Below are 19,878 nucleotides of genomic sequence, written 5' to 3'. Positions count from 1 at the left end.
CCCTCAGACCGTTGGAGGGCCATTGGAGAGTGCAGCACACATTCCACATATGTGCACTGTGGGGCTGGGACGAGTCGGCTGCTAAACAGGACAGGCAGCAGTGGTACTGGCGGGCGGATAAATGTCCTCGGCAGGCCGCATATGGCCCGTGGGCCGTAGTTTGAGGACCCCTTAACTAATAGTCCTCAAACTCCCATCCCTCCCAGCTCTAAGGAACCACTATTCTACTTTCTGTCTTTATAGATATGCTTATTCTGGACAATTCACATAAATAGAATTATATTCATAATTTGTGGCATTTTGGGTCTGACTTATTTTACTTGGCATAATGCTTCCAAAGGTCACCAGTATTGTGACATGTATCAGTATTTCATTCCTTTTTATGGCCAAATAGTATTCCATTGTATGGCTATACCATATTTTGTTTACATATGCATCTGTTGGTGGACATTTGGGTTAATCCTGCCTTTTGATTATTATGAATAATGCTGTTATAAACATTTCTGAATAAGTTTTTAGTGGACATATGTTTTCATTTCTCCTGAGTATACATGTAGGTGTAGAACTGCTGGGTCACAATTCTTTTTAACCATTTGAGGACCTGCCAGAATGTTGTCCAAAGCAGCTGCACCATTTTACATTCCTATAAGCAGTGTATGAGCGTTTTGATTTCTCTACATCCTCACCAATACTTGCTATTATCTATCTTTCTAATTATAGTCATCCCAGTGGATATAAAGTGGTATCTTCCTGTAGCTTTGATGACTAATGATGTTGAGCATCTTTTTATGAGCTTATTAGCTATATCGTGTTTGGAGAAATGTCTATTCAGATCTTTTGCCCATTCTTACTAATTATTATAATACTCTTCTTGCTTAGTTATATTTTACTGAATGTCCTTGAAAGTAACAAAAACAAATGATTTAAATTCACATTAAATAAAATTGCTCAGGATTTTGAAGACTAATTCTGAAAAGCCTTGTCTCAATGCAGTAAAAATTAATGGGGATTTACTAAATACCCCCAGTAACCCAACTTCTCTATTCTCTCTTATATTTCCCCTGCCAGAATATTTACATTATTGATATTTAAAACAGGAGAAGGAGATAAGTAAATTTTCAACATCCTTGCACTGGTTTAGGACGAAAGTGGGATCTGGATACAATCTGAAATATGGACACCCCTCCTCAAATTGGTCTCTACCCAGAAGAACCATCAGAAAAATTCGGCACCCACTGCTGTGTTGGCAAACACCCACCACCAGCAAGTTACTCATCTGGAGAGTAAAGGAGAATACAGTCATGCTACAAATCTTGCTCTTGACACCCCTCATCAAAAACACACCTTGTATGATGACGAATGGCGAAAACACAATATGTCTACATCACAAAGAACACATGAAGGGGCAACCACTCCAAAGCACTAATAGAATATTTATGGATAAGTAACTGAATGCCATGGGATGCTTCTGCAATCCCGGAATAGAGAAACTACCCAATTCCCTAAGAGTGCCAATTATTTTATTGCAACACAAAAAGCATACTGGGTAATTTCCCAGATGGCTCATTATCGCTTTCAAACCCCTGTGGAATGTCATTCTGTTAGGGAAGGTCTAACAGCGTTTCTACTATCCATCCTTCAAAATCCTCAGCTAATTCAGAATCCAAAATAATCCAAAGTCTCTGAATACTAATCTATATGGACACTATATACATGCATAGAGTTTTAATTGCCAGGTATATGTGCAGTAATTTGAGGCAACATTTTTTTCTTCATGCTATTTCTTACTTAAAAACAACCTAGCAGTGCTTTAATGAAATAAGGTCGACAACTCTAAACATCTGACTATTATAAAACCTAATTTGGTACTTGTCAGATAAAACATGGGAGAGAGAATGGGACACTTTTGGTGCCTTAAGTCAAAAGGATTAGTGTGGTTAAAGGTTCCATATCATCAGTCATAAATCATCAACAAGACCAAAACCCCATCAATATCTATTATAATGGGAACAGGTCTCCTAGGACCAAAAATTTTCTACAGCTGTTTCACTGGTCCAATCAGATGTTTTTTAAATCTTCATAATAAACATTCCTGGAAAAATCTAACAATCAAACACTTAAATAAGTTTAAATTATGTACTGCGATGAATGCTAGCTTAATGTTCTTTTTTTAGCTACACACTTGGGCTATGCCGTAAAAGAAACTCTGGTTATCATTATTCTATTAACTACTCCATCTGTTCCTTATACACATACCAGGATTTCGTGGCAAAGGAGATCAAGAAACACCACCAAGATTAGAAAAATTGGTAACAGCTTTTTAAACATTCATGAGGTTCTTTGACCTATAAAGACTTTTCCAGCTAAGAACAGCCATATTAAGAATAAATCATTACGTGTAGGAGATACATATGCTCTCATAAAAGTTCCCTAGATGACCATTAGCATGGCCACCTGGCCTTATGGAGCTCTGTCTTTGAAGAAATCTGATCACTTCAGAGGAAGGAATATAAATATGGTAATCTCACAGAGGTTAGGAAAGGTAAAAAGGGCTTTTATTTTTGTCTTTAATCCTCTGCTCTGTGAGTCTGCTGGGCCTATGCCTCTTCCATATGAAAGCAAGTTTCCATTTTTTCTTTTTTTTTTTTTCATATATAGAGTTCAAAGAAAAAAAAGAGTGAGAAAAGACAGTAAGTGGAACTGCCCTATTTTGTAAGGTTAAATTGGCAGAGTGCCCATCTCATATCCTTGTACAATAGAAAAAGCAGGGGCTAGACATCAGGGACTTGCTCGTTTGTCCTAGTTCTACCACTAACTACCTGTGTGATTTTAGCCAAATTACTGAACCTTGCTAAGCCTCAGTTTCCTAACTGTCACATAAAATGTTAGGACCAGGTCATCTATGTTATTTTAAGTCATGTCTGTGCCCAAGTGTGTTTTTACTATTCTCTTTGCCCAGAAGAACACTGCTGTTTCTTTTGGGGACTTTAAAAACTGAACCCAGGGGGGAAAGGGCATTTATTGAAACCTTAAAATATGTACCCCCATAATATGCTGAAATAAAACAAAAACAAAAAAACTGAACCCAGAAAAGAAGCCCTTTTCACTATAGCAACTTCAAGCTGTTAGGCAACATGTCTCCTGCCCCGTGGAAAGAATAAAGTCAAAAGGAAGAGAGAAACCGTAAGAGGAGATGGAATCATGATGGTCGTCCTGTCCAACCCAGCTCTTCCTGGTCACATGGGCAGTAGAGTTCTCCTTGGTAGGTATGAACTGGTCTCCATAACCAACAACCCAAAGGACCCAGTGTTCTTCCAAATGACTGTATCATCAGCTTTGTTCACAACTACTCATCACAGCTTCAACTTACATGAGTCCACAGGCAGAAGCAGGTGACATGGCACTATAGAACAACCGTTCTCCGCACCAAGGCCAAGTTTCTAGGATTTTAAGCATCTAAATAAGCAGAGGTGAAAGCCTCAGAAGTGAAGCCTCCTCTTAGGGCAGTGACAGAATTCATCTCTGTGGTCTCCAAGCCTAGAGAACCCCAATCATCTAAGGCTATGGTTTTTGTTCCTGATGCCATTAAAATCACCTAGGAAGCTTTTTTTAAAAAAAGCCCCAGTCCCTCCCTCTACCTCCGTTCCAATCGCATTGGACTAGGGTGAATTCAAGGCATGAGTATGTTGTAAAAGCTCCTCAGGTGATTCACAGTTACAGCCAGGATTGATCATAATGATCCAAGACTTAAGAACTACACAGAAAACCTAAACTTAGCTCTGACAGTGTCACTCTGATTAAATCATTCAGTGGCTCTCCAACACACTCTGGATAATCTCAAACAGGCCTTTTCAAGTACTGTTTCCTGTCACTAAAAAGCCCTTTTCTCCCATTGCTTTTCTTAACTTCTGCTCATCTATCAAGACCCAGAACTCTACTGCTTCTGAATAACCTCCCATAAGGCAACCCCACTCATCCATCCCAGGATGAGCACTGACCCCACTACCTTAGTATTGCTAGATTAGGAATCCTACTTCTGCCAAGAGGGAGCAACTGGGACTGGACTAACTAGCTCTCTCACCAAAATCAAGTAGAAGACTGGAGAAAATATATGAAACAACTATTTTCAGACAATGTATTAATATAATAGATCATACAGGCTTCTGAACCTTGAGGCAAAGGAAATAAAGGAAATGAGTCTATAGTCACTTTCCAGACTGTGGTGCAGGGCGGTAGAAGGGGGCATGAGCAGAGCACAGCAGGCTCCCTGAGCTGGAAAGTCACAGAGGAGAGCTGGGAGATGGGGACTGACCAGGAGGGGACATGGTAAAAGAGAACAAATACCAGCATTATTAGTGATCATCCCACTACCCTGGACCACCCCACATCATGGTTCAGCACTCTATTTCCTACACCCTAGTCAGTCCCATTAGTGTCTGCTGTTTCATCTTTTCAAATGCATGGTACCTACTTTCCCACTCCCGGATCATAAACTTTGAGACTGGGACTGCAGCTCTTTTTTTCTCTCCCTCAATAGCTGGTCAGGCTTTCTGTACAATATGACTACTCACAAGATGCCACTGGGGAAACCAGTCTGTGGCTAAGAATATTCTATGGGAATTTAAGCAAAAGCTATATATATATATATATATCTCAATAATTCTTTGTACCTATATTATTTAAACCAGGGTCAAAAAACTACAACTCATGGTCCAAATCCAACCCACTTCCTATTTTTGTAAATAAGATTTTACTGGAACACACCTATGCCCATTTATTTATGAATTGTCTACAGCTGCTTTCATGTTATAAGGACAGACTGACTAGTTGCAACAGAGACCGTATGGCCAATAAAGCCCTTAAAGCCTAAAACATTAGCTATCTGGTCCTTTAAAGAAAAGGCTGCTGACCCCAGATTTAAGCCATAGCAGTTCCCAATTGGTATCACTATAACCACATCTTACTCCACATGGGCTGCCGTAACAAACAGCCACAGGCTAGGTGGCTTCAACAACAGAAACTTCTTTCTCGGGTTCTGGAGGCTAGAAGTCTGTGATCAGGGTTCCAGCATGGTCAGTTCTAGTGAGGGCCCCCTTCTGGGATGCAGAAGGCCAACTGCTCCTTGTATCCTCATATGGCAGTAAGAAGTCTAGAGAGTTATCTGGGGTCCCTTTTATAAGGGTGCTAATCCCATTCATGAAGGCTCTACCCTTGTCACCTAAATTTTCCCACATAGCCCCCCCCCCAAAATCATCACATTAGGACTTAGCATTTCAACATATGAATCTGGGGGAACACATTCAGTCCATTGCATTAAGACACTCAGTAGTTCCATGGGCTTTATACCTGTCTCCTGGTGCTGGTCCAGGTACTAAAGTGTAGCTGCCCCAAGCTGGAATATAAAGGCCTTAGCCTAAAATAGGTCTTATGCTTTTCACAGGAAGCCCTCTTTACCTATTTACACAGAAATCTAAAAAAATATATATTCTCTTCTTTAACTCACATGTATTTATTAGAGCAATGCCTATCTTAGCATCTTAGGGTACACGTGAGTTTCCTGAATACAGGTGGGGTGGACCATGGAGAACTGTATACCTGAAACCAACTTTTAACACTTTGCCAGCAGTATGGCCTTATGGTGAGAATCAAAAGGACCAGCATCTAATATGAACCTCATCACACATGAGAGACCTCATACCAATCATACAATTTTTTTATGCCAGAGTTACCTCCTTCCCTGGACTTTTGTACTGACCGACCCAAAAATGCTCCCTGGGTTACCCCTCCATCTAGCTTCCGGGAATGTGAAAGGCACAATTACATAACATGTGAATTACTCTACCACAGCATAAACTAGTGTTATCTTAAAGTAGCTCTATAGCAGCAAACACTATAATTTTAATCAGTTAAAATTTATTAAATGAAATAAAGCACTTACCTGAACTATTAAAGTAGTACTGCTGTCCTGAGTAACCAGTATTGGAGGGGAAAATGCCTAAACATGAAAGAAAGAAACATTTGAATGGTAGCCACAAAGCTTTAAATGTTAATCTTTCCAACAATTAGGAGGTTCTTTATGAAAAAGCCCAGGGTCATCTCAAATGATTTCTAAACAATTGTTAAAATAAACTCCCTTTTATTTGGGGGCCAGACCTATAAGGAATAGAATGTGTGTGGGGGCACAATGAACTCCCTAAGTTAGATTCACTGAAGTTCCTTGGAGGGTCCTGTTGATATTAGACAGGACTTTGCCTCCCAAGGTACCAAGCTTGGGCTTTGGTGTCTCTGTAGAAGTAGAGAGGCTCTGGTTAAAGAGAGAACCTTCCCCCAACAACAGTGTTAAGAGGGCCACACTCCTTATGCTTCCTAAGGGACTTTACTCTTTCGTGTCCCTACGAAAGGCAGAAGGACATAGTCAATTCAGCACTGCTGAATGAAGGGTGTACTCTCAGTGTGACCCTCCTGCTCCAGGAGGTTTCAGACAGCTACCTCCAGATGCCTGGTCACCTTCCATGGGGTTCCTGTGTCACTACAATTCTCAGTTCACATAAAAAAAAGGAAGAGAGATTGCAGGTTATTTGAAAAATCACACTGAATGTGTTCTGATTTTTGTATTTAAATTTTCTATTGTATTACTTCGAAAACAGAGTGTTGTAAAAATAAGTCTCCGTGGAAAATAGGCAAGGTTTAAAGGAGGAAAACTAAGAGTTTCAATGTTATAATTGTGGGGAAAATCCTCTGCAACAATTAAACAAAGCACTTGTCTAAATTTCATAACGTGTCTGTAGAAAGCTTTACTAACCACTTAATCTTGAGACACACAGAAAAATGAAACAAAACACTAAACTTCCCAAATCATATCTTTTCCTTTATCAATACTAATGAGTATTAAATTGTGTTGAAAACATAATAAAACTGGGCATTTTCAATAAATGAAGCTCCCACTGCCTCCTCCAAGCAAATACACCAGAAACAGTAATAAGCAAATGCAGGAAAATGGGAATCTGCTTAGATGCAACACAGCCTGCAAAAATCAACCCAAAGTGAACACAACCTGCTAATAAAAGCGACAGTGCAGTGCCGGGAAAGCTTTCTAATATCATGAATATTATATGGTTCTCAAGAATACCAGTCATCGGCACAAACTGTGAAAACAAATTATTTATGGTTCAAGAAAAGGTAAAATAGTCTCAGAAGATTTCCCATGAATAAAAGATGAAATATTGGAACTCGCATGGTCTATAAAACAAGTGTTTGCAAAATAGTTTTCTTACAAGTCAAAACCAGTACAGCATTTTAAATTAAGAGGTTGAAAAAATGCATATATTTCTAAATAAAATATTTTCATTGAGCATCAATTTGAAGTGGAAAACAAAGAAAAAAAAGTGGGAGCCAAGCTTCAAGCAATAACAGACTTGGTTTGACCATGCATGAATATACGTGTTACCCACCAAACCCAGGGGTCATTCTGAATTCTTTAAAATACTGACCTGCCACTTCAGTCCAGGTTTGGTTTTCTTTATTAACTTTGCCTTGCACATATATTGATTCATGGAATATTATGGAAGAATGCAATATTTTAAACCCACTTTAGTTCTCTGCATGTTTGAGGAAATCGTGGTTTTCCATGAGTAGCATTGAGGGAATAAGTTTATACTGGTATTTGTTCCCTAAGAAAGCCTCAGATTTAAAATTTGCATTTGCATCCTCTTTTGTGGAGCAACGTGAGGAACTGCACCAGCTGTTTTACCTTTTGGTTTAAAAAGAAAGACAAGTGTATTAGGGAATTCCTAAGCTGAACCACAGGAAAACTTGGAGTTGTGTCTATTCACATTAAAATTAAGATGAACTTCCAACTTGCTGTCATGCCAAAGGCGTTTTGTCTGTACCTGCACATGCCTCCATGGTTTTCTTCAGAGGCCCTTGAGTGTACATTAGTCCAACAAGAATCCCGGCCAGATGCCCGGCGAAGGAAGTCCTAGGAGGGAAGGAGACCCTTTGTGAGTGTTTGTTCTGCTGCTGATTAGAGACATTCTGTCTTCTCATTAGCCCAGTGCATGTCAATTAGTCACAGTCTGCAGACTTTGTTCCACATCACATCTTTTATGCTGAGCAGCATTTAACTCAGTCCAAAGAACAACATTTCCTACCTTAAAAAAAAAAAGTACAATGAATAACAACCAGCACGTGCTTAAAATGCAGTGCCCCACCCTGACCAAGAGAAGTGGGTTGGCTGCTCCAGAGCGGAGGAAGCATTCTGTCAGGACAAGCCATTATACTGCTTCCAGTTTTTCTTTGTACCTCTTATCACATAACGTAAATGAAATCAGTTTTCTCTGTTCAGAATTAAATCTGGAATTGTCCAGCCACTGTGAGGGATGATGGCTATCTATGCTCACAGCAGGGCCGACCACTGCCGTTTTCTACCCCACTGACAAGGGAGGCAGAGAGCAAATGAAACTCAGCAAAGAGACTGAGGGGCCCACATGCACCCCACAAAGTTTTGTCTTCATATGTATCTTTCAGTCACTCGGCAAAAAGAAACAAAAATGTAAACTTCACACTTGAAAGATGAGTTAGGGCATTAAATTGGTTCCACTCTTCTTAAACTAGCATCTGAGATTGGCAATCGATTATAAAATTTATTTTCAAATGTACATTTCTACCCAAGTGGTAACACTCCCAGGGGGCCTGCGGTACTTGCAGGCTCGTGTGGGGCTGGGGACTGCCCCGTGGGGTTCGCTGGCTGAACAACCTCCCAGCCTGAGTTTAAGGAGTTACTGGAGATTCATTCTCTTGACAACCTCTGCATTTTACCACAAAGATGGGTCCGTATACAATGATTTCTTCTCTAAGCACCTGACCTCAATTTCCAGCTGCCTGCCACCATCTAGACACATGCATGCATGCACACAATGTCCATCTGTACCTCAAACCAGCCGTTTCTGGGGTCACGTGCCCATGTCCCCTTTGCCATGCCTCTCATACCTACCCCAGCCTTTCCATTCCTACCCCACGGCTATGCCTCCAGCCCTCACTGGTTCTGGTCTGAACTATTTGGAAAAGCCCGGCATTGGGCACAAGGTGAGCCCTAGGTGCATGTATGTTGAATGAGTAAAAGAATAAATGGAAGCAAATCATCCAGCTGGCTCCCTGCCGGACAGCTCTTGTCTCCCGAGCATCCCACACACTGTTATCAGTTATCTTCCTGAGACGGGGGCAAGTCACGTCATTGCTATCCTGTGAAATCCACTGGCCCTCACAGAACATTCTAGCATGCATTCAAGTCCTTCAAACACTTGGCTTTGCCCAGCTCCTCCCTCCTTCCTCATTGCTTACAACACCCATTCCCACACACCGCATGGCCAGACGTCCCAAATGCTCACAGGTGACCACAAGGCGGAGCCCAACAGCACCTCTGTCATAAGAATTGTGCTCCAGTTGAAGAGTCGCTCTTTCCTTCTACTGCCTTCCCTTGGAGCTGTTGCTTCTGCCTTCACTACAGCATGCATCCAGTCTGCCGGGTGCAAAGTGTTTACACGTTTGCCTGTCTGCCTGTCTCTCTCTCCCACAAATTCCCTGAGGGCAGCAATGGTGTCTTATCTATATATCATGCAATAGTAAAAGCTAACAAAAAAAAAACAGTAAGCAAATGAATACATTCCAACAGCCTAGAAGAGTGACCCCCTCGCTCCAGAAAGGGGGGGGGGCAGATCAACTGAAAGTTGTCAAGGAGCCTAATGTGAACTCCAAGAGCACAGTGGTTCTTGTGGTTTCTGCATGTGTATTCCCAACACCTGGGACAGCGCCTGGCACATGATAGGCACTCAAGTATGTATTGAATGGACGGCTCAAGTGCGCCAGGATTGTTTTACCAAGAGCATCAATAGGCGAGTTAACAGCGCTGTCTTCAACTCAGAGAGCTCGTGGAGCCACAGCTGCGACGGAGCTCAGAGTGTGACATTCAGTAACCTACATAGGAGACTAGTCAAACCCAAACTTTGCCAACCACAGCAGCAGCCTACGGAAGACGCAGGTCCTGAAATACCAAAGTAAGATGATGCTGAGTAATTTTCTTTGTCTCAGAGCTATGGAAAGACTTCTTGGCTCTCAGGAAATGAATAAACAGTGAGGATGGAACACTTGCAAGAAAGGGACAAACAGAAACCTTGTGGACAGAACAACGCCGCTGCTTGTTCCCGTTAGCTGATTAAATGACACAGTTGCTCAAATAAGCACCCACGTATGCCCACACATACCGAAAGCCACAGTGTGTGCACACACACACACACACGCCACAGACACACCATTTCCCCAGGAGAGCTATCATTTTCATCAAATATATCTGCTTCACAGTAGGTGCAACCTGATAATAAAAATATGGGTCCGACACTTGGTTTCTCATTTCCTGGGAAGAATAGTGTGAACTCTGTCTCTGTGTAAAGTATGCTTTACTTTAGATTTCCCCCACCCCCACCAAAAAATTGTACATGAAGGACATGTTCCAAGCCTCCCAGTGGCCGCCTAAAATCGTGGATAGCACCAAACCTTAGATATACTATGCTTCATTGACATGATAACCGAGATGGCTACTAAGTGACTCCCAGGCAGGGAGCACGGGATGATTTACATCCCAGGAGGGACAGGGCGGGACCATGTGAGATTTCATCAAGTCACTCAGAATGGTGTGCGATTTAAAACTTAGGAACTGTTTATTTCCAGAACTTTCCATTGAGTATTTTTGGACTATGGTTGAAGGCAGGTAACTAAAACCGTCGAAAGTGAAACTGTGGCTGAGGGAGGAACTACTGTGCCTACTTTATTCTGTTAATATGCCCAGGCCCTACAAAACCCTACACCTAGCTCTAAAAGAGGAAAAGAAAGGGGTGGATTGAGAGATACAAAGAAGTGGCCAGGGTCTATTATTTTTAAAAAAATAATAACTGCAATTTAAATGAAAGGAATAAAAAAAAAATCAGTATTTTTGAAACTTTTAAAGCCAAACTTCATGGTGAATCATACAGATATAGAATAACATGGAGGGAAATTTCAATTTAAAGCCTCAACCTATTAGATAATTAGTCTTGAATCTCACTTACAATTTAGAGCACAGTATAGTGAAATGAATTTCTTATCTCTCTAAATGGTTTTCAGAAGCTTGAGTTATAATCTATTTGCCCTAACTAATATAATTGTGAATAACTAGGGAAAGGAGGCTGGCAGATCAAAGAACCAACGCACTGCATCTTCCTCCAACATTCAGCGTTTTCTACAAAAGTTCCATCTCAAAACATTTAGCAGTTCTTGTTATTTCACTTTAAGCTCTATAAAGGTGTTCTTTAAACTAAGATTATGATCTTATTCAATCAAAACTGAGAATCTCTCAACATTACACCAAAAAGGACAGAATTTCACCAATGCAAAAGGAAATATAACGCATTTTAAGAGGTATATTAACTTTTCCCATGCTGTTAGTAATCATTCTACAAATCACTTCCCTTTAAGTCCTGAGAGGGAAAATGGATCTGCAAAGGGTGAGAGAATTGAACTGGGAGTGTGGCTCCCCAGATTGGGACAGTTTATTTGACCCTACGGGGTGCTGCAGAGGCAGAAGGAAACCCCAGCTTTTAGGGCAAGAAGACATCTGAATGCTCTGATCAGTGGCTGGGATCTACCTTCAAATGTAACAGCATTAAAAACAGATTTATTGTTATGACCATAATTAAACATGCTAAACAGAAGTTTTGAAGTTTGTGGTCTCTGAGTAGGCCCATGGCTTCACTCTGTTCTTAGCTACATGTGGAAGCTGACATCCTAAGTAGCATTTGGAGAAAACCTTGCTCATAGAAGCAACTTCCTCTTGACCTTACTAGGTTTGGGGCTAGGATTGAGGATTTAGTTATGACCTGCCAACCTCTATCCTAACTAAGAGTAATTCCTCAGGGATGGGACCACCACTGTATTCAACTCTATCTATTACCACACCTACTGCAGCAAATGGCCTGATACTAGCCCTCAATAAGTAACTACTGAATAAGTAGAAAAGTGGAATTTACACATAAAATACACATACCTAAAATAAAACAATCGTATTAAAAAACACAAGTTACATCTGTATGTCTTCTTTGGCAAAATGTCTATTCAGGTCCTTTTGCCTGGTTTTTAATTGGGTTACTTCTTTTATTGTTGTTGAGTTGTATGAATTCTTTATATATTTTGGACATTAGTCCCCTGTTGGATATATGGTTTGCAAATATATTCTCCTACTCTGTAGGTTGCCTTTTCATTTTGTTGTTCCCTTTGGTACAAATGTGCAACAGGCAAAAAGCTGTTGAAAAGCTGCTCACCAGCACTAATCACCAGGGAAATGCAAATCAAAACCACAATGAGCTATTACTTCACACCTGCCACAATGACTATCATCAAAAAGTCAAGTGATTTAAGTGTGGGCAAGGATGTAAATAAAAGATAACCTGGCTAGAGCATGGTACACTGTTGATGGGAATGTAAATTGGTATAGCCATTATGGAAAACCGCATGGAGTTTCCTCAAAAAATCAAAAAATAGAACTACCATATGATCCAGCAATTCCACTTCTGTGTATGTGTCCAAAGGAAATCAGCATTTCAAAGAGAGATCTGCACTCCTTTGTTCATTATATCATTATTTGCAATAACCAAGATATGCAAACAACCTAAGTGTCCATCAACAAACAGATAAAGAAACGTGTTGTGTTGTGTGTGTATACACACACACACACACACACACATATACACATGCACATGGAATATTATTCAGCCTTAAAAATGAAAGAAATCTTGTCATGTCTTCCATCTATGGATGAACCTAAATGACATTATTCTAAGAGAAATAAGCCAGACACAGAAAGACAAATACTGCATGATCTCACTTATATGTGGAATCTAAATAAGTCAAATTCATAGAAACAGAGTAAAACAGTGGCTGCCAGGGGATCAGGGGATGGGGGGTAGGAGAAATAGGGGGATTAAAAGGTATAAATTTTCAATTATAAGATGCATAAATTCTGGATATCTGAAGTATAGCATGGTGAGTAGATTTAACAATAATATGCTGTATTGTATACTTGAAATTTGCTGAAAGAGTAGATCTTAAGAGATCTTAACTACAAAATAAAAGGTAACTACTTGAGTTGATGGATATGTTAATGAGCTTGACTGTGGTAATCATTTCACAATGTATATCAAAACATCACATTATACACCTTAAATAAATATAATATTTATTTGTCAATAATATCTCAATAAAGCTGGGGTAAAAACACAAGTTACATGTTATCACTGGCTAATAGTTGTTTTAGTTCAAGATTTCACTGGTAGAGATAACAATTAAGCACAGCCCCCCACTGCCCAGCCCCCTACAAGTATATATATGTATACTTGAATGTATTAAACAAAATATTAACACATGTTAAATTAACAAAGCAATAGCACTAAACCTATTATATACTAAAATTGGTAACTTAGAAGCTTTATTTCTTCTGATAGCTCAATAGTGACTCTCTTTAGAAAAATCACAACAACTACAACCAAATATCCTCATGCCAAAATGCAGTGACAGGGGCCAGGTACACTGCTGCTGTGCATAACCACACACACAGCAATGCACCATCAGACAGACTAAAATGAGAAGGAAAATAATTTGTCCAAGGTCACAATAATCCCACAAGGTAAACAATAGAGCCAATATTCAAATTGGATTATTGACAGCAAGGTAAGTATCAATGTGATTTCATTTTAATAGGGAACAGTAAATCCAGTAATATTTAAACTTGTTCAAGTTATAAGCCCCTTTAAATGTCTGATGAGAGTCATAAAGGCTGTCTATATAAAAACTGTGTATTCACAAAATGTCACCTATAATTTTAAGAAGTTCTTAGATAGCTTTAACTCCAACCATGGACCCCTTGTTAAAACCCTTGCCTGGGGTGAAAATAATTCATCACAAACTGAAGAATTTCAGACATCAGCACCAATCCAATGTAGTTACATGTTCAACTGGAAAAACATTTTGTTAGTACTCAAATCATAGCACAGAGTAGCCATTTATCCCAATTAAGCTCATTAACATATATATTGTCCAAATTCTTTGTTGTGCCATTGCTTACTGTGTTACCTATTTGTGGGTTTAGTTTCCTTCTTGCTAAATGACAACTTTTAGTAATTCTTTCAGTTAATGTCTTAGAGTTAAAATTCTCCTAGTCTTTGTCTTAAAAGGTCTTTATGTCAGTGTCCTATTCTGATGACAGGTATAGGATCTGCTGATGACAATAATAAAGGTTCTGTCAATTGGATACTCATTCCCCTGTCGACAATCCATCTATTCTCTAAGCTTTTAAGATTTTCTCTTCATTTTGGATATGCTATCATTATACCACAATCATTCTGGTTGAAGATTTGTTTTATTTTCCCTGCTTGAGATTTGCTGTACTTTGCAATATGAGGTCTCATGTGTTTTTACAATTCTGAAAGTTCTCAGCCATTATTTTTTGTCTTATGGACCTCTAGATACACAGTCCTTGTGCATTTCCCGACACAGAGCAGGGGCTCCATACATGTTTATAGAAAAAGATTTAAAATATATAACATGAACGCGTTCAAAGCAAATCAGTGTTGCTACACATTATTTGCAAGGGATAGTGACGGAGGAAAGGCAATTTGAGAGCAAAGCTAAGATTATACTGTGGATTTCTGTCATGAGAGCTATATGTAGATGCTGTTAACACCAACAGACATTGTTCTTTCCCGTCAAGTCAGGACAAACTGATCCTCACCCCTTTAAGAGGCCATTGTGAGGCTGGGTAAGTGGTTATGTAAAATGTTCCTGCTCTCATGTGCTACCATTAAAGAATCAAAAACTAGAGCTATGATTGAAAGCTGTGACAAGCTATAAAGGTCCTTCTCTATTAAATGGCAAATTCTCTCCACAGTTGAAGAGGCTGTCCTCTCAAGCATAGCTCGGAAAGCAGAACATGTATAAATCTAGGACATAATCTCACGGTGTGTGCACAGCTAATGACCTCATTAAGGAGATAACCTGGAGACACACTGTTGGACAAGGTAAGGGAACAAGGGAAGGTAAGAGGCAGTCAGCTGGGAGTGGCCTATTGTACCTCCCACAACTTCCTCCCATAAAAGCAGTTAATATCAGGTTGGGACTGAGCTGATCAGCAGCTCTGGGGTTTGGGGATCTTAATAAACGGCCCCAGATTCACCATACAGCAACAAGATGTGGTAAGAATTTTTCAGGTTATTGAACATTAATGGCACTAGGAAAGATCTTGACTGGATTTCTTCTTCCCAAGGAAACTGTTTTTAAACTGACTGTTTTCTGTCTTTGATGCCTTCTTCAACCACTATGCTACCATGAGTCTTTGGCAATGACAATACGTGGGGGACTCGATCTATATGCTCTCTTTCTTTACCATGCCTCCCCTGGGCCCCCACACTCACCACCAATGACCTCAGAAGTAAAAACTAGCCACCTTCCAATATTATGTCCTCCAAGACAGCTATAATGGCAATGCAGCCTCTATTATCCATGATGGTTTATTAAGCATGGCACCAACTACAGACATAGGGCCGGAAGGTGACCACAGCCACTTCACTGAGGCCTGGACAAACATAACCTGGATAGAAATAAGGATATTGCAAAGGTAGGAGAAGCCTCTTTTACAAAAGAGCTTCCAAGGTAATAGATGATGCCTAGCAATTCCTTGGCTCTCAATTCCATGTCCCTATGCCTGACAATAAGGCAAGTCCCTGAAGCATTCATTCATTCATTCATTCATTCATTCATCAAATATTTCCTATTATATAAATAAGATAAATGTTGTTACTGCCTCTGGAGCTTAGAGTCTAGTGAGAGATACAGAAAGACAGGCACACACTAACTACAAATTGTGGTAGCAAGTCTTTCTTGAAGGTACCCATCCAGGGTAGTCTGGGATGGCTCCTCAAGGAGGTGCCATTTAAAGTAATGTTGTAGGATTTGGAGCTACCATGCCCAGAGATGGGGATGAGAGATGCAGACAGGAACAAGCACATATTTAACAGCCTGAGGCAGGGAAGAATTCAGTGTTTGTAAAACACTGAATTTGTTTGTAAAATTTCAGTTTGTAAAACTGAAATGACTATTAGCTGGCTGGAGCGTGGTGACTAAGGAGTAGGGGCACAGGGTACCACATGAGATAAATCTGGAAAGTCAGATCACTCAGGCCTTATGTGCCACGGTAAGGAATTTGAGTTGTCTTCTAAGTACAACAGAAGGCCACTGGAGAATTTTAAACAGGAGAATTTTTAAGAGTGATCGATTCTGCCTGCTGGAAGAACAGACTCCAGGAAAGTAAGAATGGCCAGTTTAAGCAGAAGAGCAGTAAGGAGATCAACGCAGTCCTGGTGAAAGATGACAGCAGCTTGAAAGAGGGTGGTGGCAATGGACTACAGAAACGTTAATGCCACTAGGGAAGATCCTGATAGGACTGCTTCCATCAGGGAAGGGCGGTGGAGGGCAATGTGGGATATACTCTGGAGTCAGAGATAAAAGGACTTGCTGATGGATTCAGTGTAGGGGCTGAGGGAAAGGAAGAAATCTAGGTTCTGGCTTGTGAAACTAAATAGATGATGAAACCATTTACCAAGATGCAGAAGACTGGGAAAACAAAATGCGAGGGACAATTCCCGAGCTCAGCTTTGATGTGTTTACTTTGAGATGTCTTCAAGACAACTAAATGGAAATATCTAGTATTCAGTCGGCAGCTGGACGGCAAGCGGAAGTTGAGAGGAAGAACGATTCAAAATGTTGTTCCCATATTTCATGTGATTTGACTTCTAGAATATCTGCATATAATTACAATGTTATAGCTTTATATACATAACATAGAACACATACAAGCTAACACAAATATATATAGCACCTATCTAAAAATAAAATTTAAAGGAAATATGTAAAAATAGTAACAGATAAGAGAGTATGGAGAGTAGGTAGCATTCCACTTTCTATGTTCCAAACTTCTTATAATAGTGTTTTAGTAATTTTATTATTTTTTAAAAATGCAAAGGGAAGAGAACCTAAGCAAAGCTCTCATTTTAAGACTTATTTCCCTCACCAATGTGATGGGTACTTCTAAATAGTTTTGCTGTTGTGGGGGTAAGTTGTTAAGAACACTTTTCTCCATTTGCCATGTGTAATTGTTTCTAAATAGCACTCTAGATTAAAATCATAACCACTAGCTTTGTAGTACTACTAAGTTTCTTTAGAATCTGTGCTGGGATTCAAATCTCCCTCAAAACAAAATGATAGGTTGTGCTAAATTAACTGAAAACCATAGGTAAGCGAAATGACACACAAGATAAGTGAATGAGAATCTCCGTCAATGCCCTCAATTGGGCACAGAGGGTAAAGAGTCAGGGAAATTCTGCAAGTGAGGCTTGTGCCCTGTACACCACCAGATACTTCACATAACCAGGCACTCCTAGTGTTCCTTACTCCACACGTTCCATATTCAATATTGAGTAAGTTCCATTTGCCAAAAATTTCCCCATCTGCTCTGTAGCCCCCCACCCCAACCCACCCTGACCTCCGGATAATCTAGAGAAGAGGTCAAGAGCACAGGTACTGGAGTTTGACCGCTGTGGCTGACGCCTTTGGAGTCAATGTGAACCTTCCGGAGCTCTCTCGCTGTGCCTGTTCAGGCTTCTCCCCGGCTCACGGAACCGCGCCCTGCTCCCGCCCATTTTCACCACCATGACCTGCATGTCTGTCTAACATACAAACCCAACCCTAATCCAGAAGCCCTCTGGTAGCTCCCCAGTGTTTCCAGAATAAAATGCAAACAAGGCATGTTAGAAGCATCTTCTTGCCCGCCTCTCCAGCCTTCTCTCTCTCTGCCCAGCGCCCCACTACTACCCCACCCTGAGCTCCAGGCCCTCGCCAAGGCCACACTTCCACCCTCAGGACTCTGCATGCACTCTTCTCTTGGCCAACTCCTCTTCCCCCACTACGCCCCAATAAAACACCCTTTCTGATCACGCTGGGCTCTCCTCTGGCTCCCGCAATATCTTCAGAGTTCCTCTAGCATTCTGCTCTTTCCCTGTCTGTCCACTTGTCTGCCACCACCTTGCCGCTTAATCCAGTGGCCTTTAACGCCATCATACCCAACGTCCCCCCTTATGATCTAAATATTTTGTAATGTTCCCTCTATTTCCTTGAAATAAAATTTATAAATAACACATCTTACACACATACTTTTAAAAACACAGACACACACACACTTACAACTCAACATAATGCCCTTAGCTATAAAAATAAGAAAAAATAAAAAGGAACATATTAAATAATATTAATTACAAATGTTCAGGCACACCACCCTCAGGAGACATATAAAATAGTCCTTCACTTGCACCTATGTATGGAATCCTCATAAAAGTGGAAATAACAAATGCAGGCAGTTACAGATGGGCTTTTTGTGACTCAAATACCACAGACAGGATTCTATCAGTGACATAATTTTATGTGAGGTAAATAACTCTTGATTCCAAACAAAACAAGATTTTCCCTCAATTTACATTTAAAATTTAATTTATAATTTTCCTGGAAAAGTCATTATATATTAAATCCATACTAAAAAAACTCTTTGTGTTTATATGAAAAGCACAATTAGGTTGAGGCTCAGATAATCATAAACAGGTTTTTCCACCTACATGAATGTCCTTCCAACAGACTAGGTGTGGGTGTGGGGGGGACCATTCTTGTTGTAGGGGACAGTTCTGCAAGCTGCAAGACAGCTAGTGCCTTTGGCCTCTGCATACCAAATGCCAGTAGCACCCCTGCTAATCATTACGATAAGTAAAAACAACCCTGCAAATTTCCAAAATCCCCCCTGGGGACCAAACCACCTATCGCAGTGGAAAACCACTGGCTTAGCACACAAAATATGCTTATTAAATGTTTGCCGAATTGATGACCTTTAATCATGAGCCTTCAAAAATATTTCTTTTCAAAGTACTTTTCATGTGACTACACTGTGCACAAATTCCAAGGATTCCAAGTAAATCTACAACATATTGAACTGATATGCAAGAAAACTTCCCACCACAACTGAAATGCACATGGGGAGCTAGAATATTTGAAAGAGGCCGTAATCACTTCCACATTGCACTGTGGTAGAATAAATGCAACTTGGCACGTGAAAAACGCTCTGCCATCTGCTATTACTATAGATAAAAATATTTCTGGATTCCACATGAATGATTATTTGCACATCACCTCCGGAAAGTAAATATAAAATGAAAGAGAAGTTGGATTGTTTATAGCCTGATTTTAACATGTGCTACTGTTATGAAGCAAATAGATGTTCCTGCGAGCTCAGCCGTTTGAAGCAGTACCATGATTGGAAATTCTGTAGCCCAATGGTAGTTGCACTTTCTAAGGTTGCAGGAAGAGGAAGAGAATGACTTAGCTGATCTCCATAAAGGGAGTTCATCATATACATACATAAAGAAGAACAGCAGGAAACAGTCTCACCAGGAACTGTGGAAATAACTTCTATACTTTCCTTGTACATACCTTAACATGAATGAATGGGCTGCCCTTCTCAGGTTCCAGTCTTGATCTGCTGGCTCTTAACCCTGGCTGCACTTTAGAATCCCTTCAAGAGGTTTTAAAAATTACTGCTCGTTGGGGCAAGCCCACCCCCAGAAATTATGCAAAACTCCTCTGGAGTAGGACCTTGACATTGTTTTCTTTGTTTAGTTATTTTTTGGTTTGTTATGTTTAATTCCCCAGGTTATTCTAATGTGTTCAGGTTGAGGATCATTTAACTTAACCCAAAATTCTAGT

General features: G+C 40.2%; 1 protein-coding gene across 1 annotated transcript in view; it reads right to left on the bottom strand.

The window, feature by feature from the left end:
• The window catches only part of RHBDD1 (rhomboid domain containing 1), a 124,330-nt gene that overhangs the window by 62,557 nt on the left and 41,895 nt on the right, over positions 1 to 19,878 (bottom strand). Inside the window, exons 4-5 of the mRNA XM_012749476.3 lie at positions 7,890 to 7,978; positions 5,939 to 5,995 (exon numbers count right to left, since the gene is read on the bottom strand). Coding sequence (XP_012604930.1) covers positions 5,939 to 5,995; positions 7,890 to 7,978 — 146 coding nt within the window. The remainder of the gene's footprint in view (positions 1 to 5,938; positions 5,996 to 7,889; positions 7,979 to 19,878) is intronic.

The sequence above is a fragment of the Microcebus murinus genome, chromosome 8 (assembly GCF_040939455.1).
Source record: "Microcebus murinus isolate Inina chromosome 8, M.murinus_Inina_mat1.0, whole genome shotgun sequence".
NCBI classification, from domain to species: Eukaryota; Metazoa; Chordata; class Mammalia; order Primates; family Cheirogaleidae; genus Microcebus; species Microcebus murinus.
The sequence above is the reverse complement of the archived record's forward strand: the minus strand, read 5'-3'. Positions and strand labels throughout refer to the sequence as shown.